General features: G+C 39.5%; 1 protein-coding gene across 1 annotated transcript in view; it reads right to left on the reverse strand.

The window, feature by feature from the left end:
• Nucleotides 1-23,471, reverse strand: part of SCARF2 (scavenger receptor class F member 2) — a 191,003-nt gene that overhangs the window by 38,657 nt on the left and 128,875 nt on the right. The window contains exons 8-9 of the mRNA XM_075214734.1: nucleotides 19,349-19,466; nucleotides 18,831-18,952 (exon numbers count right to left, since the gene is read on the reverse strand). Coding sequence (XP_075070835.1) covers nucleotides 18,831-18,952; nucleotides 19,349-19,466 — 240 coding nt within the window. The remainder of the gene's footprint in view (nucleotides 1-18,830; nucleotides 18,953-19,348; nucleotides 19,467-23,471) is intronic.

Here is a 23,471-nt window from a genome sequence, read left to right on the forward strand (position 1 = left end):
AGACCTTCATTTCTTCTGCTTTAGCATCTCAATTTAGGGAACAGTGGGAATAGTGCCTCGTAATAGTGCCTAACCAAAGATAGGGGGTTGCCCAAAAGTGTACACCCCCTTTAATGTATTTTATTCTTTTAAATTTTGCTGAAATACAATAGCAGTCACTGATATTTGCTTTCATTTGCTGACAATATTCCAGCATTGTCCAGCAAAGGGTCCAGTACTTTTCAAATAATCTGGCAACTTTACAACTTTACTGTAAGCCCCAATGGGGCAGAGACTGATGTGAATGAGTTCTCTGTACAGCGCTACGGGATCAGTGGCGCTATATAAATAAATGGTGATGATGATGATGATTCTCTATGTTTGATAATACAGATTTACACATTTTTAAGAATTCTAATTTGTGAGCTACTGGAGTGCTCTAGTCCTCATTTGGATGTACCCAGGATTGTGAGACTCTCATCATTTGAGAGCATAACATTGTTGACAAAAGATGACAAAAGCGTGCACCTAAAGAGCAAGTTACTAGATGTCATAAATATATATCAAAGATCAGATATTACCAAATTGATTAATATACATGAAACTTGATTTTTTTTAATGAGTTACCATCTATAACTGAATTATCACGTAAGAAGCCATTGGGTTCTAGGCAAATTCCATGTCAGTAATAAAACAAAGAATTAATTTGCCTACATTCTTACCAGACAAGCAAAAAAAAATCTTTGCTGTTCATATTTCCATTAAGAGAAAAGATATTTCAGAAAAAAAACGGAAGCTTAAAAGGAGTAAGCAGCCATATAGATAACAAATTTCTAAATGGCTTTATATTTTGTGCATTCTTTGCAAAGTGTGAAGTCTTATTTTATATATCGCAGCTCCAGTCCTCCAAAGGTCCACAAGTGTTTTGGAGTCTCATAAGAAAATGCAGCACACATCATTTGATATGTGTTATGTAACGTGTGTCTAATAATTGCAATGACCAATGTCAAACAGCAATTGGTACATCTCAGGAATATTCCAAGCATACATTTCCCTTGCTTTAGTATTTTAAAAGCAGCTCAATGCATTTGTATTGTTAGTGTACCAGATCACGGTCGCAGAAACCGTATTGTAACTTACAACCTGAAATGTGTTTACCAAAAAATGTAGAAAGAAAACCAGAAAATATATATGTTTTCCATTAATCACTCAATACAATATAGAAAGGATATATTTCAACATCAGGGAATTAAGGAACTGTTGGACTTATTGCCATTGATATATAACATTTGTATTAAATCACACATGTGTTTTATTTTTTACTTAAAATCCCAGTAAAGTATCCAATTCAGAAAAAAACTGCTTAATTATTATTATTATCTTTTTTTTATAAAGTGGCAACATAATAATCACCGCCGTACATTGAGGGGATCATGTTACAAACAAAAAGCATACAATAACATGAAACAGAAGGTAAAGATGACCCTGCCCAAATGAGTTTACAATGTGTGAGGTGGGGGAACCACTCTATAAGTAAGGTAGAGGGATAACATTTGTAGCTGTGCTAGCTCCTGGCTCCGGGGAGTTGGCGTCCACAGGCACTGTGTGCTAGCTCCGGAGAGTGGGCGTCCACAGGCACTGTGTGCTAGCTCCGGAGAGTGGGCGTCCACAGGCACTGTGCTAGCTCCTGGCTCCGGGGAATTGGCGTTCACAGGCACTGTGCTAGCTCCTGGCTCCTGGCTCCCGGGAGTTGACGTCCACAGGTACAGTGCTAGCTCCTGACTCTGGGGAGTTAGCGCCCACAGACACTGTGCTGGCTCCTGGCTCTGGGGAGTTGGCGTCCACGGGCACTGTGCTGGTTTCTGGCTCTGGGCATTTGGTAATTGTGGGTATTGCACTAGTTCATGGCTCTGGTCAGTTGGAAACTGTGCTAGTTCAGGCAGTTGTATTTGTAAATGCAACACTAGTTTCAGACTCTGGGCAGCTGGTAATTAATCCTTTCTTGAAATTTATAGCATGGGTCATGACGTTATCTAACTACATGTCTTTTTTTTTTTTTTTACACTTTAACAATAACAATAATTTCACTGTGTGTAGGCATTTCTGCCTATGGAGGTCTAACCTTAAACCTCTGACAGTTTAGGAATGTCAAACAAGTTAAGATTTACAATTTAAGATTTGCAGTGAAGACCTAGAGTAAATAGTTTCACTGTGAGATTTTTTTTTACAATATGAAGCCTTATAGCACTAACATCATATTGATATAAAGCTCAAAATTGGTAGTTCCTGTAAACTCTGTGCAAAACTCAGACTTGCAGTATGCTTTAATTAAATGCATGTAAAATAAGCAGCAATTTCCTTCATTTGTAAGAAAATCCATCAATTCCGTTAGCTGCTATGTATTGTAGAAACTTAGTATAACTGACATTAACAACAAGAAGTCAATGTAAAACAGATTAATAAGTCAGGAGTCACTTATTGTTATGTATAATCCGCCTCCTCATCTCTACCCACACTCCATCCCTCTCAAGTCCTTTTGCCTCTGCTACCACCTTCCCCAGCAGTGCCATCCAATTTTTGTCTTTCCCTTCCCTTTAGGATGTAAGCTCTCATGAGCTCATGTTCTCCTTCGATTGCATCACCCTCTGTACCTCTAGGTCTGCTTTCCTATCCCTGTTTTCTTGATTCCAGGTCTACTTCACATTTAGCCATTACCAACACTGTCCCATAAATAACTTAATCTGTTGTTTTCTGTGTTTAATCTGATAATTAGTACATGTCTGGTCTTTGAATGTTTAGTTAATAATGTATTTTGTAATGTATTATGAATCATTGCTGTCTGCATTGTATATTACTGTAAATCTTGCCCCCTTATATATAATAGTAATAATAATAATAATAATAATAATAATAATAACATAATAAGAGGACCATGCTTGCAAGCTTACAATCTATGGAAAAATAGGAGTTTGATACATAAATTTAAGTGCCACATATTGCATATTGGTCCAGCCAGATTTAAAAAAATTGGTTAGTAGGACTGTATGATCCAGTCACACAGAAATGTTAGGGTTAGTACAGTGGATCCCAAACTTTCTCAGTTCGAGACACCCTTAGGGTCTCCATAAGTTTTTCAAGACACCCCTAAGCCAAAATAATTACCAAGTAGTCCCCTGGCTTGCTCACCACCAGCCCTGGCCGCGGCACCCCTGTGCAATCTCTGCAGTACCCCAAGGAGCTGCGGTGCACAGTTTGGGAGCCATAGGGTTAGTAGATTGTTTGAAATGACCATCTGTCCCGTTGACATCTGATTGACCGAGATTAGATGACTGTCAGGAATGGCAGTAATTCTGAGTCAATAAGCACTGCACATTATGGAGACTTAAGCCTAAAACAGTGTGTGGGCACCTTTAGTTACTCCAGTAATGACTGGATAAGTCTGTAATGTCCTGTGCTCTACACCCCAGAAGGAAGAATAAATGATGACCTCCACAATGTAGCTGTCAGTCTTGAAAAAAATAAACCAAAATGGCTGCATCGACCTTCCTTGCGTAAAGCTACATTTTCCAAGATAAGCAAATGCTACATTAATTACAGATATTATCTTTCATTGGATTGTACCATTTAGTGGTCAGTGTTTGATAATGTCCAACAAAAAGTGAACAATTTACAAACACATTAGGTGCTCTTATCAGCTTCTGTCTTAACTTGAGTGGTTTTTAATGTTCCACTTAAATAGATAACCCCACATTTGTTGTTTCTCAGATTAACTAGTGTTCCTGTTTCAAATGCAAGACCAGGTCAATCCCTCTTCTCTGGGGCTGACAGGGGAGAAAGGTTACAGAACATCTGCCTTTTATGGTCACAACTAATTAATCATCCTCTGAGAGGCTGTGCAAACATAATATATTGTCCTATTTAGATCTGAGCACAAAATATATTATGGTGTAATTTTCCCAAGCAGTCAAGAGGTAAAGGAAGCAATTTATTGGTCCTTTGTAATTCAAAGGCCAGACAAGTTAAATCTTTTAAAGGCCCTTCCAATTTGTCATTTTGTAACAAATGCAGACATATGAATGCGTTATCCAACACTGCTATCCAGCAATAATATGCTGTTACTCATCAAAATGGCAGCTTTACTTACTACTTATTCTGGTATCCAACCCTTTAGTGCAAAACACATTAGGCAGCTTCTTTACATTATGACAAATTGACCCACATAAATAATATAACAATTTAATTTTTATATTTTTAAGTTTTTTTTAGCGGTGGATTAAAACTACTAATTAATTTTTATATATTTTTATATTACATTATATTATTATAATTCAAGTAAGGTGCTCAACCCTTGCCGACCCCTTCCAACCACTTCTTTTATGTCTGATTGCAAATTGGAACACTTTGATAACTAATGCAGGGTATTTTTGGGCCTTAATTTTAATTAGAGCATTCAATTAATTAGTACAATAATGCAGAAATGGGCAGTCTCCCCCCCCCCCATCGCCCCAAGGACCAGGTGATTTCGGAATGTCAATGACTCCTGTATCTGTGTTGTATTTAGATATACAGGGTTTTTTGTTTTAAATATGGGGGTGCACAGAGCAATGCTGTTCCATGATAACATAACATATGACATTCCTGGGAGCTGGGGTTGATCTTCTGTGACATCAGTCAGAAGCAATGGTTGCCAGAGACTCATGGAGGAAATTGAGCTACAAATGTTATGCACAAGCTACACAGGGTGCTTGGTAACAGCTTGCAAAGCTGATTAGCTCTAGCCCTCCGGATCGTGCCTATCAAATATGATACACAATCCAATTGCTACATAAGTTCAGCACTGCTCACTCTCCCAGCAACGTAAGTAGTGTAGAGTACAGTTAAAATATCAAACACCATACAGTGGGATATAGCATGGAAATGACAAACAAAAGCAACCGATGAAACAAGAATTTTGAGAAGTAATCATCTGTCTTTTTTTCCATTCACATGCTGTATTCATTGCTATCTGAAAAAGATTTTGGATTTTAGTCATGTCCTGGGCTTGTCACAAGTCGTAGGAATAGGCCATGCCGACCACCCTAACCTATAGTACTATAGTACTGTTTGTAGCTATGTTACAGTGCAGTAAGATGTAACACTGTTTTCTTCTGGTTTGCCTCCTTCTGTCTTCCCTCCTCTTCCTATCACTATTGTTTTTCTCCAAGGCTTTGTTCAAATGTCTAAATTTGAGCTTATCTTCTTTCACTCTGCTAATGCCACTACGATGGGAGCACGATGCTGACAGCAAGTGATTTCGACTGGAGAAGTGTTCGGCACTGCAGGCTGACGACATCGCAACGTCTGTAAATAGAAATTTAAAGCTGCAATGTACGGTTATGTGTTTAAACACTTAACCTTAGGGGTCCCCACATTGCGCTTTAAATTTCTGAATATTGCTATATATATTGCCATCAATAGAGAATAAAAAAAAATATTATTGCACTTACCTGGCACGCGGAAGAGATAAAGAGGGGGCAGGATGGTAGTGCCATTTTAGGAGGCAGTTAAAACCCTCAGAGAGAGACTGCGAGAGACAGGGGAAATACCCCAGAGCATCCAACCTACACTGAGCCAGAGAGGTGGATTGGAGAAAGAAAGTAAGTCCGAGTCTGCAGACTGGGGCTGATTATACATTTTACAAGGGACCAATTCCTTTGAACCTCTGGGTGATTACAGTTTAATCTTCCAAAAAGCAATTTGTCACAATAGCCGTACAAATCCGTCAAGACAAAACCAGCAACTAATCAATAACGTCACTAACTAAGGGACACCGCTATATATTCAGTGTATATGTTACTACAGTCCAACCACTCTGACAGTCACAGCTGGTCACCAACATTAGAGCTAGTTGCCTGCCAGTAATTATGGTTCACTGTGGTAGCTGCAAACCAAGATGCAGCATATGGTATGATACCATTTGCCATAGACTCCAGCTATTATTATTACACTCCTGCTTCAAGGGAATGTCTAATAGAGCAACAAGAATATTATATTAATTGTAACTGTGATTTTATTAATTGTTTGCAGTTTATGGGGTCTAGTTATTATTTAATGATGATATGGTGGATTTTCTTATGCTGTATATTGCACAGATAGAAAAATAGGCCCATGTGTGGCAATTCCACTTTTACAAATGTTTGCAGCAATGTATCTCCAGGCAACTAAACAAATCAAATAGTTTTCTTTGATTATAATAATCCTACACAGATTAGAGTTTTTGGATTGCCTTTTAATGTGTAATTTTGTTTTGAAAATCCAGTAACTACCACTGTTTAGTCTAAGAACTTTGTTTTAAAGTCTGTTTATAGCAAAATAAATAATGTTAGTCTGAAAAAAGTCACCTGGTAAATGTGCTCGCTTTCTTTTTTTATTATTTTTGCTTGGAGAAATGTAATATAAAAGGACAATTTCATGAGAAAAGTATGGCACAGGGTGACCTTGCAAGGAAGTAAATAAACACAGTGCAAGCAGGATGTAGTAAACGAACCATATTTTAAAGCTTCCTCACACCTCATCACTCGTATCCTTCTATAGAATTTCACCAAAAAAATAAAATAATAATATTTAAAAATATAGTGTATTTCCTTTTACTGAACCAAGCAGTAAAGAGTATGTTTTATATAAAAATACTAGACTAACTTTTTTATATCATAAACAATGGGTAAACATTTGCTGGGTGCTTTCATTTACTATCCATGGTGTGCTAATGTACTCTACATTCTAACAGAAACTTAAGTGCTACTTCCTGAACTGGAGTTTTTCATTCTCAGAAATGAGGAAGCAGTGATTACCAAAGTGATCAGCAAATACCATTCCATGTAGACTAAACGTTTACATCATTGGTAGAGTTTTAACACTTCTGTATTTAGCTTAGTATACGAAGCTGTCCTTTTCTGTTCCCAATTATAGGAGTATTCATCATCATCACCATTTATTTATATAGCGCCACTGATTCCGCAGCGCTGTACAGAGAACTCATTTACATCAGTCCCTGCCCCATTGGAGCTTACAGTCTAAATTCCCTAACATACACACACACAGACAGAGAGAGAGAGAGACAGACTAGGGTCAATTTTTGATAGCACCCAATTAACCTACTAGTATATTTTTGGAGTGTGGGAGGAAACCGGAGCACCCGGAGGAAACCCACGCAAACACAGGGAGAACATACAAACTCCACACAGATAAGGCCGTGGTGGGGAATTGAACTCATGATCCCAGCGCTGTGAGGCAGAAGTGCTAACCACTTCGCCACCGTGCTGCCCAAATATTTTAAATCATTGTAATATGTGCCCAGGATTCACCTATTGTGGTTGACATGAGATGGCATACGGTGGCAAGCCATACCTCCACTTCTCCTCCTGCTTTTACTGTAAACCTATCAAATTCTATTCACTCATATATTTTCATATTTCCATACCATCACGTCTAAATATCCACTTGAACCACTCGTTATTAGGCTTTATTTATAAAATAATTCCATACAATAATATGAAATAAATGGTAAAGGTGGCCCTGCCCATACTAGTATTCACTCTCAATCTTTATTAGAGATGAGCGCACTCGGATTTTTGAAATCCGAGCCCACCCGAACGTTGCCGATCCGAGTCGGATCCGAGACAGATCCGGGTATTGGCGCCAAATTCAAATTTGAAACTGAGGCTCTGACTCATAATCCCGTTGTCGGATCTCGCGATACTCAGATCCTATAAATTCCCCGCTAGTCGCCGCCATCTTCACTCGGGCATTGATCAGGGTAGAGGGAGGGTGTGTTAGGTGGTCCTCTGTCCTGCTATATCTCGTGCTGTTCAGTGCTGTGCTGTGCTGTGCTCAGTCCAGTGGTGCTATGTCCTGTGCTCTGTCCTTCTGAGGTTAGTGGTGCTGCTGGGTCCTGTGCTGTGTCCTGTTCAGTCCAGTGGTGCTGTGTCCTGTGCTCTGTGCTTCTAAGGGCATAGTTATTTCCCAAATATTCCAAAGTGTTTAAAAAAAATAAAAAAAAGTTATTTAAAAAAAATACAAAAAAATAATTACATTTTTTTTTTAATTACAACAAAATTTGCACAACCAATCCTGCAGTATAAGCCCATTGGTACTGCAATATTACCAAGTTCACACATTCAGCAGTAAAAGTCCAGTGGTTCTGCAATATAACAAAGTTCACACATTCTGCAGTATCAGTCCAGTGGTGCTGTGTCCTGTGCTCTGTCCTGCTGAGTTCAGTAGTGCTGCTGGGTCCTGCGCTGTGTCCTGTTCAGTCCAGTGGTGCTGTGTCCTGTGCTCTGTGCTTCTAAGGGCATAGTTATTTCCCCATTATTCCCAAGTTTTTAAAAAATAAAAAAAAAGTTATAAAAAAAATTAAAATAAAAAATTTTAAAAAAAAATAATTATAACCAAATTTGCAAAGCCAATCCAGCAGTATATAAGCCCATTGGTACTGCAATATTACCAAGTTCACACATTCAGCAGTAAAAGTCCAGTGGTACTGCTATTACAAGGTTCACTGATTCAGCAGTGTATAAGTCCAGTGGTACTGCTATTACAAAGTTCACTGATTCAGCAGTATAAGTCCAGTGCTACTCTCCTGTGCCGCATATATTTTTAAAGGCTTTGCCGAGTGTGTGTGGCTTAGGGGTACGCTCTCTTGTGCTACATATAATGGAAAACCAAAATTTGTTCATGACTAGTGGTCCAGCTTCACCCAAGGATCTAAGCCCTCCTCCCCCCCCCCCCCTACAAAAAAATTAAGAGAGTTATGCTGTCAGCAACAACAACAAAACAGCAAAGAACTCTGCCTTCTAAACAGATGACATCACAAATCCCCAAGGCGAGTCCAAGGGTGTTGTTGGTTGTGAACCCTGACCTTCCCATCACTGTACGGGAAGAGGTGACTCCATCCAGCATTTGCAGCACGCCCTCTGCATATGCTGGAAGGATCACCCACAGTCCAGTTACAGATTTGGCTAATGAAGGTGTGAATGTTGTACACTGGGAGGAGGATATTGATGTAGCTGGCGCTGAGGAGGATGTTGATGATTATGATGCAGACAGATACCAAATTGCCTTTCTCAATTTCTATTTATATTCTAGATTATATAACGGCTGAAAAGTTTTCTGTTTTACTCCTAGTGGAGAAGGGGTCTGATGCAGACAGATACCAAACTGCCTTTGTCCATTTCTTTGTATATTTGAATTTCTAGTTCTACAGTCTATGCAGGCTGCTTTATTTATATTCAACTACAAGTGTAGGGCGGGGGGGGGGGGCATAGATAGTCACCAAAGTAACGTGGTCCATTTAATTTCACTTTCTAGCTCCACAGTCTGTGCAGCCTGCTTTTTTTATCTTCAAAGTATTTATATTTACAAGCCTTGCAATCTAAATTAACTAGAGGTAGTGACGTGGTAGAACTCCAAAAGGCAGTTTGGAAGCCCCTGTACAAACTGGCTCTATTTTTTAACTGAGTTGTCCCCCCTCCAGTGTGTACTCGGAAAGAGTTTTTAGTGCAGCGGGGAACCTGGTCAGTGAGCGGCAAAGGAGGTTGCTTCCTCACAACGTTGAAAAAATTATGTTTATAAAAATGAATAATCAATTCCTCAATGAAGTACAGCACTGCCCTCCAGACAGTACAGAGGGACTGTGGTTGTGGAGTCCAGCGGGGACGAATTGATAATGTGTGAGGAGGAGGAAGTACACACTGTAGGGGGAGAGGAATCAGAGGTTGAGGATGAGGACCACATCTTTCCTCAGTAGAGCCTGTTTAATTTGTACAGGGAGAGATGAATTGTTTTATTGGTGTGGGGGCCCAAACAAACCAATCATTTCAGCCACAGTTGTTTGGTAGGCCCTGTCGCTGAAATTATTGGTTTGTTAAAGTGTGCATGTCCTATTTCAACAACATAAGGGTGGGTGTGAGGGCCCAAGGACAATTCCATCTTGGAACTTTTTTTTTTGCATTATATGACCAATCAACAGTCGTTTGCCATGTTCAAAAAGTAAAACCAAATTTAAACAAATTCAAGAAATTAAACCAAAAGTAAAATGCCCTGTCATAATTTAAAACAAGAGGTATTGACGTGCTCTAAAACTACTGTATTGTTGTTTATACTACACTTGAAAGCTTGAGTCTTTCAATAAAAAAGTAACTGTCCATTGCACGAATATTTGCAACAGGGACAATTTTAGGGTTAAGAAAGTCAACTAATAACACTTCGACGCTGTCTGTCTTTATAAACACTACCCTTGGAAGTTGGAGGAGGTATTGTGGCCCCGGCACTAAATTTACTACCGGGGCCACTCCACTGTGCAGTCCATATTTAGGTGTATCAGATATTAAACAACGGTGACAGTTGATGCCCAATTTTTTAATTATATTGTGGCCTCGGTACCAAATTGTGTACCGGGGCCACCACACTACGCAGTCCATACCCTTTTTTGGTGGAATTCTGACCCGTGGAGGGTTTTTTAATTATATTGTGGCCTCGGTACCAAATTGTGTACCGGGGCCACCACACTACGCAGTCAAGATAGATAGATGCGTATCATAGATAAAGTACATTCAGTGGTGTGGGGCAAATTGAAAAATATTCAAAATGCACTGACATTATCAAAAACAAGAGGTTGTCACACGCTGAAACTCCAACATGTATATGTTGGAGAGGATGGAGGAGCAGCCGTATGTGCAGTGTAATGCAGACCTGTTGAAGGTTTTTTATATATTTTATTGTGGTGCCCAGTGCCCACTACTCTACGCAGTCCAGATACTATTTTTGGGTGTAATTCTGACCTGTTGAAGGTTTTCTATATATTATATTGTGGTGGCCAGTGGCCAGTCCTCTATGCAGCCCAGATACTATTTTTGGGTGTAATTCAGACCTGTTGAAGGATTTCTATATATTATATTGTGGTGGCCAGTGGCCAGTCCTCTATGCAGTCCAGATACTATTTTTGGGTGTAATTCAGACCTGTTGAAGGTTTTCTATATATTATATTGTGGTGGCCAGTGGCCAGTCCTCTATGCAGCCCAGATACTATTTTTGGGTGTAATTCAGACCTGTTGAAGGATTTCTATATATTATATTGTGGTGGCCAGTGGCCAGTCCTCTATGCAGTCCAGATACTATTTTTGGGTGTAATTCTGACCTGTTGAAGGTTTTCTATATATTTTTTATTGTGGTGCCCAGTGCCCACTACTCTACGCAGTCCAGATACTATTTTTGGGTGTAATTTTGACCTGTTGAAGGTTTTCTATATATTATATTGTGGTGGCCAGTGGCCAGTCCTCTATGCAACCCAGATACTATTTTTGGGTGTAATTCAGACCTGTTGAAGGATTTATATATATTATATTGTGGTGGCCAGTGGCCAGTCCTCTATGCAGTCCAGATACTATTTTTGGGTGTAATTCAGACCTGTTGAAGGTTTTCTATATATTTTTTATTGTGGTGCCCAGTGCCCACTACTCTACGCAGTCCAGGTACATTTATTGGTGCGAATCATACAAGTTCAGGGTTTTTAATATATATTGTGGTGACCCACTCCTCTACGCAGTCCAGGTACATTTATTGGTGCGAATCATACAAGTTGATGGTTTTCTTATTATATATATTGTGGTGACCCACTCCTCTACGCAGTCCAGGTACATTTATTGCTGCGAATCATACAAGTTGATGGTTTTCTTATTATATATATTGTGGTGACCCACTCCTCTACGCAGTCCAGATACATTTATTGGTGCGAATCATACAAGTTCAGTGTTTTTAATATATATTGTGGTGACCCACTCCTCTACGCAGTCCAGGTACATTTATTGGTGCGAATCATACAAGTTGATGCTTTTCTTATTATATATATTGTGGTGACCCACTCCTCTACGCAGTCCAGATACATTTATTGGTGCGAATCATACAAGTTCAGGGTTTTTAATATATATTGTGGTGACCCACTCCTCTACGCAGTCCAGGTACATTTATTGGTGCGAATCATACAAGTTGATGGTTTTCTTATTATATATATTGTGGTTGACCCACTCCTCTACGCAGTCCAGGTACATTTATTGCTGCGAATCATACAAGTTGATGGTTTTCTTATTATATATATTGTGGTGACCCACTCCTCTACGCAGTCCAGATACATTTATTGGTGCGAATCATACAAGTTCAGGGTTTTTAATATATATTGTGGTGACCCACTCCTCTACGCAGTCCAGGTACATTTATTGGTGCGAATCATACAAGTTCAGGGTTTTTAATATATATTGTGGTGACCCACTCCTCTACGCAGTCCAGGTACATTTATTGGTGCGAATCATACAAGTTGATGCTTTTCTTATTATATATATTGTGGTGACCCACTCCTCTACGCAGTCCAGAAAGATACCTCGTTGCAACGTTTTGGACTAATAACTATATTGTGAGGTGTTCAGAATACACTGTAAATTAGTGGAAATGCTTGTTATTGAATGTTATTGAGGTTAATAATAGCGTAGGAGTGAAAATAAGCCCAAAAACTTGATTTTTAAACTTTTTATGTTTTTTTAAAAAAAAATCCGAATCCAAAACCTTAAATCCGAACCGAGAACTTTCGTCAAGTGTTTTTCAAGACAAATCCGAACCCCAAAAATAATGAAAATCCGGATCCAAAACACAAAACACGAGACCTCAAAAGTCGCCGGTGCACATCCCTAATCTTTATCAATTCACAGAAGCAAATTTTCATTGGCAGGAACGAACGTAAGTTTAAGTTTTGGAATAGATGAAGTTATTATACCAGGGAGGAGACCAAACAATTAATGTAACAATGAATATGAACTGGATACTGCATGCACTACAACAGATGATTCAAACATCTAATAAAGAAAAGTTCTGCCCATAGCAACCAATAAGATTCTAGCTATAATGTTATAGAATGTACTAGGTAAATGATGGCTAAAATCACATTGGTTGCTTCACCGTTTCCTTTTAGAAGCTTTAGTCTTAAACAAATTAAAAGAATGTTAATTTTACAAATGTGCCTGGATATTTTTTATAGTTTTGAAGAACCTTGAAGGAAAACAAATGAAACAAAGTTGCTGTGATACAAATAATCTTCATAGAAACTTCACTCGTTACCACTTAAAATATGTGGGGAGAGGGGAGGGGGGATATATGTATGAAAATAACTTTAGCTTAAGTATAATAAGGTTTATATTTCCAGGTTGGTAGTGTTTAAAGAGTCTCAAAAGTTTAATTAAAGATTAAGAGAAAATTTACCAAACCATACAGTATATAAGTTAGTCATAATGGTTTTCTTGGTTCAGTGAAGGAGCTGGCAATTATTAAAAGTGTTCTTACTGGTGTATCTAGTCCAGCACCCAGGCAACTGCCTCAGATGCCTTACTCTGAATGCTGCCATATATAACCCATACATATAAGTGATGTTTCATGCAAGGCAAAGCGTATTGTAATTATAACTTTTCATTAAATTAAATATTCTTGTTCTTTAAATTTCAGCTGTACCCGCAATGGCTGTGAGCCATTTGAAAGTCTTTTTTTGTTTAAATGTTTCTATTCTTTGCTAAACTTAGTGCTACTTAAGAAAAACTCCACAAGGCAGTTATGGAAAAAGTAAAGAATGATATATTCATCTCAATTCCTGGAACATATGGTATTTAACATTAAAATAAATGCTGTATGTCAAATGGTAAAGTAAATGGTATTGCAAAATTCAACAATCCAGCAAAATCCAACATTAAAACAAATAAATTGTTCAGAACCACAATTTACACACATTAGAAAACAATTTTTGACATATCCTCATCTATGTGATGCATCCAAATGTGAATATACTTACCCCAGGCACTATAGTCATCATCCATTCTTTTACAGTCCTTTTTATTCTCTTTTATTTTTTTAAAGTAAAAGAATTTCTGGATTTAAACGCACATTTTCAAATGCTGGAAAACTACCAGTACATATGGTTACTTATGCCAAAACTATAGCAAACCTAGGATGGGGTTTATGTCAGAAATGTAGGTTTACTGGTCTATAGTACAGCACCTCCAAACATATTCAAAATCATGTAAAAGTGATCATTTGATATGTGTCACGGATGACTAGAAATCACGGACCCTGATCCCGCCAAATAACTGTTGCTCACCAGAGGCGCGGAGTCTGGTCTTCTCCAGAGACCCCCGCAAGAGGGTATGGTTTTGCAGGCTTCCGCTATGCAGGTCGTGGCCCTCAGGAGAGTATGGCTGGATCAGCGGATTTTAGCAATACTGGAATGGGAGAGAGATGATCTGCGATCAGCCGAATAGAGCACTAGGATGAAGCAATGGTCTGTGGACTGCAGACTACTATCATTCGAATGGTGGAGGTTGATCTGCGGACAGTAGGATAGAGCGCTTGGAGAAGAAGTGATGATCTGCGGACTGCAGGCTATTACCACTGGAATGGTGGAGATTGGTCTGCGGACAGCAGGACAGAGAGAAGACCCGTAGTGCGTCAAGAGGCAATTGCTTGGTGTTGAAATCTTTGAGAGCAAGGGCAACTATGGGCGCAACAATGGAATGAAACGCCGATAATAGTTCGTGAAGGCCAAAAAGCGCTGGATCGCCTTAAGATGGGCATAGGCTATTGCAAGACAGCCCTCACCTTCTCAGGATCTATCTCGAGGCCAAAGCCAGACACCAGGGAGCCCAATAAGGGGATATGTGGGAGTTCAAAGGAGCAATTTTCTAACTTACAGAATAGCTGCGTTCCTCCTGAGTCTTGAGAGTACTTCAGCCACATGTTGTCAGTGAGAAGAGAAAATCAAGATGCCATCCAGATAGACAACCACACAAACGCAGAGTAGGTCCCGGAACGCTGGGGATTCTCCTTAATGTAGTCAGACATAGTCTGGGTCTCGGGCAGAGAAAGAGGATATACCCGACCTCTAGGTGGAACCTTACCGGGCTGTAGGTCTATGGGACAATCCCAGGTTCGATGAGGGGGAAGCCGTTCCGAACGCACTTTGTCAAATACATCAGCGAAGGAAGAGTACTGGACAGGAAGACCAGGCAGAGGAGAGCTCTGAGAAGTGCTAGCCAGTTTAGCAGAAAGAACTAGGGAAAGGCATCTCTGGTGGCAAGCAGACCCCCAAGATAGGACTTTTGGCGAACTCCAATCCATTTGTGGAGAGTGAAGTTGGAGCCAGAGCATACCCAGAACAAGAGGGCTAGTATCTGAGTGAAGAACCAAAAGGGAGATTTGTTCCCGATGCAATGCCCCTACTTGAAGAGAGAGTGGAGTAGTGTGTTCAGTGATGACACCGTTGGGAATTCGAGATCCATCAATGGCCGTGATGACGATGGCTCTCTCCAGAGGAATGACAGGTAGGGACCACCAAATGACTAGACAATGAGAAATGAAGTTGCCAGCAGCTCCAGAGTCCAGCAGTGCACAAGAGGTAAGAGGCCCGGCAGGGGTGGAGATGGTGACAGGGAAGGAGCAGATCTTAGAGCCCAAAGAGATTGGAGAGGATTCCAAAGACCCCAGCCTGACCTCTCCAGAACAGATTAGGGCCTTACGTTTACCGACCTCTTGGGGCAGGAGTTAAGCATATGACCAGGGTCGGCACAATAGATACACAATTTATTCTTCAAGCGGCGTTCTCGCTTCTCAGGTGGAAGTCGTGAGCGACCCAACTTCATGGGCTCCGCCGGAGGCAGGGGGTGTTGAAAGCGAGGTGCCAACCGGACAGCTGAGCGTAGAGAAGATTCTCTCTCTAAAGTCCTCTCCTGGAACCTCAGGTCAACGTGATTACACAAGGAAATGAATGCGTCCAGAGTGGAGGGTAACTCCTGAGAAGCCAGAATGTCTTTGATTTTATCTGATAGTCCTTGCCAGAAGGGAGCGAGCAGCTCTTCATTGTTCCACTGAAGTTCCGAGGATAAGGTGCGGAACTGGATCACATACTGCGTTACGGAGCGAGACCCCTGTCGTAGCCGGAGGATGCTAGAGGCAGCTGAAGTGACCCAACCGGGTTTATCGAATATTCTCCGGAATGTGGCTATGAAGGCAGCACTATCATTTAAGAGTGGATCGTCTCTTTCCCAAAGAGGAGAGGCCCATGCTAGAGCATGCCCAGAGAGTAACAAAATAATGTATGCCACCTTGAAACGATGAGTAGGAAAATTTTGAGGCTGGAGTTCAAAGTGGATGGAGCATTGATTAAGAAACCCCTGACAGGACTTTGGATCCCCATCAAATTTGGAGGGAGCAGGCAGATGTAAAGTAGAGGGGGCAGACGCAGAGGGCAGCTAGGAGACCTGAGGAACCACAGGGGGGTTTTGGGTGGGAGGTGGAGTCACTGTTTGCAAAGAGTCCACCCAAGAGACCAAAGATTGGAAGCACTGTAGTAACTGCCGTTTGAATGGCATCCTGTTATTCCACTCGAGCGACCAGATGTTGCAGTAGGTCTTTCGCTGAAGGTTCCGTGGCGGGGTCCGCTTGTTCTTACGGGTGACTATGAATCACAGACCCTGATCCTGCCAAATAACGGTTACTCACCAGAGGCGCAGCGGCTGGTCTTCTCCAGGGACCCCCGCAAGAGGGTATGATTTTGGCGGCTTCCGCTACGCAGGTCGTGGCCCTCAGGAGAGTATGGCAGAATCAGCAGATTTCAGCAACACTGGAAAGGGAGAGAGATGATCTGTGATCAGGAGGATAGAGCACCAGGATGAAGTGATGGTCTGCGGACTGCAGACTATTACCACTGGAATGGTGGAGGTTGATCTGCGAACAGCAGGACAGAGCGCTAGGAGATGAAGTGATCTACAGCTTGATCTCAGGTGAATGAGGACCAAGAACAGGCACCGAGGGTAGGAGGAAGGTGTCTTAAATAGGGTGAGGCAGTCTGAGGACAAATGAGGGCGGGGGGAGGTTTAAGAAGAAGTCGGGTCTGTGCATACGCAGACCTGAACCTAAGATGGCAGCCGGCCGCGTGGAAGCATGGACACCGGCGGCGAGGTATGTGCAGCGGGTCTTGGTTTAGACGAACCGAAGACCCGGTGTGTGACATTACGTTACTTCATGTGTATCAAACATTCCTTGTTCACAAATATGGAGACATCACATTGCCTGAGGTGAGTGGTTCCAAATTATGGGATTGATAGTGCTATGTGGTTAATATTAATGTGACCTCCGGTGCTATAAAAGTAGAATAAATCAAATAAATGTAAATCCAACATATCACTGCATTTGTGAGGAAAATACAATTTTTTTCACAAGTAGTTTTAATAACAAAATTTTTCTAAAATTACAAAACAAATATACAAGTTATAAATAAAATATTTCTATTTTCTTTTCTCTTGGAGGTTGTCATAACATATCAAGAATACCTTATTGTAACTGTTTTACAACCTATTTGCATAGATTTCGGAAGTTACGGTCTGAAAAAGTGAGTGGCAGACAGAAATAGCCATTTCATGAAAGGATCTATACAATAAATATATCAAAAACATCAGTTTGTGTTATTTGATTTGAGTGCTTGTTTATATAACTGTTATGTTTTTCATCATTTTGGTGGTAGCTTTCCATTTAAATCCAATCATAGTTCTAAAAAAAATATTTTTATTGAATTATTCTTTTGATACTTGAATTGTGAGACATCTGTTCTGATATTGTGACACACAATCCTAACCCACTGGTTGGGAACCACTGCTCTTGATCAATCATGAAAAAGGTTAGTCCTGAATAAATCTTAAAAAGACACAATCACCAAACTAAAGAAAAAACAGTGTTTTTTTTTTTGCATTTAACACATCACTATTTGTTGCTTCTATGTGCCTGCTGATCTGCTTTAATCCAAATGTGTGTTTATTGATATATTCATTGTCTAGATGTTTAACAAATTTGTTTTAAAGTAGTCCAACTGAATCTGAAGTTCAAAAACTTGTCATAAATCCTCGAACTTTAGACTAGACTAAACATTTGAGTGACATTCAAGCAAGGTGAAAAATGTTGAACTATGTTCAAGCTGGTTTGAACATATTCTAGCTTAATGGCTATATTGCATAGTATTTTTAACAATTTTCCATATAAATAGTGAACTTTGAGCTTCAACACAGAAATGTTCGCTGTTCAAAAAAGAAAAATTGTTATAATCCTACAAAAGTAGGCATATAAGTTTTATTTTAACATCTTTAGGAACTGTAAGGGTAAGATTGAGATTCACCACCCTCACACAAGCCAAATTCGATCTATTTTCAAACCGGTTAAGGTTATACATACCACATAGTTTACTTCTGCCATAGACATTCCTTGAGTATCAAATAGGCAACATTTTAATGATATCACTCTTTCAATACAGAACAATGTTTTGATGTAGTTTGTTGTGGGCATCAAGTCAAACAAATTTGATGGTTATTAAATGTGTCCTTATCAGGTAAGGGCTACAAAGGAAAGTACATATCACTTCACTATTTTGAGGTAAAATGCCTAATGTGAAATAGTAAATGTCACTTAGCTTAAAAGTACCTAATTTCTCAATGATCATATCTGTACATCAGACACAATCTACCCTGGTAGCAAAATCCAAACTTTTACTGCTATTACTGAAAAAAGTCCTTTCTGAAGCAGAAATATCAGAGAAATGTATATTTTTCATGAGCTCTACTGAAAAAGGTGTAAATGCATTGCTAACTCCATCTATTATCCTTCTGTGAAGTCTATAGAATGTCATTTTTATATTTCATAAAGTACTGTACACTTTATTAGAGCAGTTTCCATATTTTTGCCGTATGCTGCAGGTTCACTGGAAAGACACAATTGAAAATCATAATAAATAATCTTACCAACAACTTTTGGCAGCTTCTGTCTGCGCAAGGGAATTCGAGGCAGCTTCATGCTGATTCGGCTAAAACGTCCACAGAAGCGTCGAGGGGGCTTCTTGTTTGTTACCTGATCCTGGTTTCCACTGTAAAAAAGAGGAAATAAGTCATCTTTTTGGATATTTAAGTTTTATAAACTGCATTAGTTCTTAGCTCAATAACTGAAGTATGTGTTGGTGTGGAAGAAACCAAACAATATATTTGTACTAAAGGACATTTTTTAAACAAAAGCAGAAGTCTAAATTGTTACGATTCAAATAGAATTGCTTTTTATACTATTAATGGGGCAAATGTCATTAACTTTACTTTTGTATTCCTTTTGCGGTTGTGTAAGCTAATTACTAATGACTGTGAATGTGATAATTGAAGTAAAATTGTGTTCTGATCAGTTCAGTGATCACATCTTGTGCTTTATTTTTTGGGCCTTGATTGTTAAACACAGATGAAAAGTCAGATCCTTCTCTAGGTAATCACAAACTTACTCAGCTGATTCATCTTTCTTGCGGCAGACACAACAGCAGCATAGTAATGATAGCAGAAGAATCAGCAGTAACGCCACAAGTGCACCAGCTCCAATTACTCCCATACGTTGATTGATTTCTACAAATGAGAGAACAGAAGTTATAAAAGGTCGTTATTAATACTCTTTCCATAAACTATAGTTACTATTCCCAGGCAAAACTAACACACAGAGTTGCTAATGACTGTGGGAACATACTGTACACCTACAATGACATTTCAGCAACATACTTTCTATGTCAGAGATTCCTTTATAAAGCAATCAGCAAAGAGATTACACTTATTTTAGTCAAAAGAAACAAAGAAGAAAAATAAATATCTCGATTTCCTCTGGTCTGTAGTGAAAACTGAGGCAAGCTAAGGAATAAACTTCTAAACCCAAAAGTATAACCTCCTTCACATACTAATACTACTAACATCTGCTACATCTGTAACACTACAACTGCCCCACAGTATTTTTCTACATATACACTTTAGTGGAGAAGTATTGATAGGAGTAAGGGGCTTTTCTCAGGACATTTTTCTCTAACATTTAAGAGGAGTCTTGTAATAATCTAGTAACCTTCATCTGAAACTGAAATGGGGTTTACAAGAAAATTATGCTTAATCACATTTATGCATGTACTGACAACAAGCCTTTACTGGCATATTGGAAAAATAACTTTTTTCACATATATAAATCTGAACAGAAGAAGGTTATGGAATTATGGACAAGGCTAAATTTATGCTAAAAATTTATAGTAGTTGTAAATTTCCCAGCTCAAGAATGTTTTTTTTTTTACTGTAGTCATAAACGTTATAAAAATGTACTGATGACGAGTATGCTATATGAAATATGTCCACAACTGAAATAACAGCATATTAAGGAAAAGATATTGAAAAAAAAATCAGCGATGATATATTCATTATTGTAGTGCTAGAAAGCAGTCCAATTGTTTTCTTAAATTTGATTTACTGATGGTTGATAATGCTGGTATTTTTACCAAATACCTCATACATTAGTTCGTATTAATATGGCTTCATCAAAATTCCCCCAGGGGGAATTGAACTAGAAACTACTAGCTGCTATAGCAAATTTTTAATTTGCTTCTGCCCAAGCTACTTACCACTGCTTGTGTGCTAAAGATACAGTCAAGTTCATAAATATTGGGACATGGACACAATTCTCATATTTTGGGCTCTATATACCACCACAATGAATTTCAAATGAAACTAACAAGATGTGCTTTAACTGCAGACTTTCAGCTTTAATTTGAGGGTATTTACATCCAAATCAGGTGAACGGTGTAGGAATTACAACAGTTTCTATATGTGCCTCCCACTTTATAAGGGACCAAAAGTAATGGGACAATCGACTCAAAACCTATTTCATGGACATGTGTGGGCTATTCCCTCATTATTTCATCATCAATTAAGCAGGTAAAAGGTCTAGAGTTGATTCTAGGTGTGACATTTGCATTTGGAATCTGTTGCTGTCGACTCTCAATATGAGATCCAAAGAGCTGTCACTATCAGTGAAGCAAGCCATCATTAGGCTGAAAAATCAAAACAAACCCATCATAGAGATATCAAAAACACTAGGTTTGGCCAAAGCAAATATTTGGAACATTCTTAAAAAGAAATAACGCACCGGAGAGCTCAGCAACACCAAAACACCCGGAAGACCACGGAAAACAACTGTGGTGGATGACAGAAGAATTTTTTCCCTAGTGAAGAAAAACCCCTTCACAACAGTTGGCCAAATCAAGAACACTCTCCAGAAGGTAGGTGTATATGTGTCAACAATCAAGAAAAGACTTCACAAGAGTGAATATAGAGGGTTTACAAGATGTAAACCATTTGTGAGCCACAAAAACAGGAAGACCAGATTAGAGTTTGGCAAACAACATCTAAAAAAGCCATTACAGTTCTGGAACAACATCCTATGGACAGATGACACAAAGATCAACTTGTACCAGAGTGATGGAAAGAGAAGAGTATGAAGAAAGGAAAGGGACTGCTCCAAAACATACCACCTCATCGGTGAAGCATGATGGTAGTATTGTCATTGCGTGGGCATGTATGGCTGCCAATGGAACTGGTTCCCTTGTATTTATTGATGATGTGACTGCTGACAAAAGCAGCAGGATGAATTCTGAAATGTTTCGGGCAATATTTTCTGCTCATATTCAGTCAAATGCTTCAGAACTCATTGGACGGTGCTTCGCAGTGCAGATAGACAATGACCCGAAGCATACTGCAAAAGCAACCAAAGAGGTTTTTTTAAGGCTAACAATTGGAATGTTATGCAATGGGCAAGTCAATCATCTGACCTGAATCCGATTGAGCATGCATTTCACTTGATGAAGACAAAACTGAAGGGAAAATGCCCGAAGAACAAGCAGGAACTGAAGGCATTTGCAGTAGAGGCCTGGCAGAGCATCACCAGGGATGAAACCCAGCGTCTGGTGATGTCTATGCGTTCCAGACTTCAGGCTGTAATTGACGGCAAATGATTAAAAAGTGAAAGTTTGATGTAGGATTGTTTAGTTTGTCCCATTACTTTTGGTCCCTTAAAAAGTGGGAGGCACATATAGAATCAGTTGTAATTCCTACACTGTTCACCTGATTTGGATGTAAATTCTCTCAAATTAAAGCTGCAAGTCTGCAGTTAAAGCACAACTTGTTAGTTTCATTTGAAATCCATTGTGGTGGTGTATAGAGCCCAAAATATGAGAATTGTGTCGATGTCCCAATATTTATCGACTTGACTGTATACCTACCAATCAAGATCTATTCCATCCCTAAAACAATACCGCACACACTTACTACCAACCTGTCACAGCTGACTACTTTACTTATATGTATTTTTATATTCTTTATTTTAAATATTTTTCACAAAACAGTTTTCATACACAATGAATTTGTAAACAATATTGGGAAAACAAGTCACATTCATTTGTTGCGATAACCTGTAAGTATAAAAGTACAGTGGTTAGCACTTCTGCCTCACAGCACTGAGGTCATGAGTTTGATTCCCGACCATGGCCTTAGCTGTGTGGAGTTTGTGTGTTCTCCCCATGTTTGGGTGGGTTACCTCTGGGTGCTCCAGTTTCCTCCCACACTCCAAAAACATTATAAAAATGTACTGATGATGAGTAGTAGATTAATTGGCTGCTATCAAATTGACCCTAGTCTCTCTATCTCCATATGTCTGTCTGTCTGTCTGTGTGTGTGTGTGTGTGTGTGTGTGTGTTAGGAAATTTAGACTGTAAGCTCCAATGGGGCAGGGATTGATATGAGTGTGTTCTCTGTACAGCGCTGAGGAATTAGTGGCGCTATATAAATAGCTGCTGCTGATGATGATGATGAGAAGTACCACCTGTAGAATCGAACAGCAAGATCCATTTTTGATCCTGCATATCACAAGAGAAACAAAACATATCCTTGTTAAGAATAGGGGGGATGGAAGAAATGGGAATGTAAAATAAGTGAATACAAAAATGACCATACAACTTTTCTGATAAATTATTCAATGTCCCACAAGAGTCTGAGGCATTAGCTTTTACACATTTAGGACTGTCACACTACAAACTTACCCTTCCAGGCTCCAGCGATGCTCTCCTCAGAGCAGCGCTTCAGGACTATTGTGCCCGAAGTCACGTGACTGCTGCCAAAGGCGATCTTTTCAAATATTCTAGCATATTTAAACCTCCTCTGAACTCTGCAGCAGTGTCAGAGCAACAGGTTAGCCTGCTAGTCTGTCTGCTTCCTCCCAACTTCGCATTGCTAATCCTCCTAAATTTGATGGTGATCCCAAATTATATAGAAGATTTTTGAACCAATGCGCAATCCAGTTTATGCTTCTCCCAGAGAATTTTCCGTCTGAAAAAGCCAAAGTCGCTTACATAATCTCTCTCCTATCTGGATATGCCCTTTGATGAACTGGGTTGAGTAACTAGCACTGCATCTGGTAAACTGCGCTTTCACCATGGGACTCAATTTCTGGGCCAATATGCTGTTCAATTCAGGTCAATGGCCTCTGAACACCAATGGAGTAATGAGGCTTTGGTTGCTACCTTCTGACAGGGATTGTCCGATCCTATC

This window comes from Mixophyes fleayi, chromosome 1, assembly GCF_038048845.1.
Source record: "Mixophyes fleayi isolate aMixFle1 chromosome 1, aMixFle1.hap1, whole genome shotgun sequence".
NCBI classification, from domain to species: domain Eukaryota; kingdom Metazoa; phylum Chordata; class Amphibia; order Anura; family Limnodynastidae; genus Mixophyes; species Mixophyes fleayi.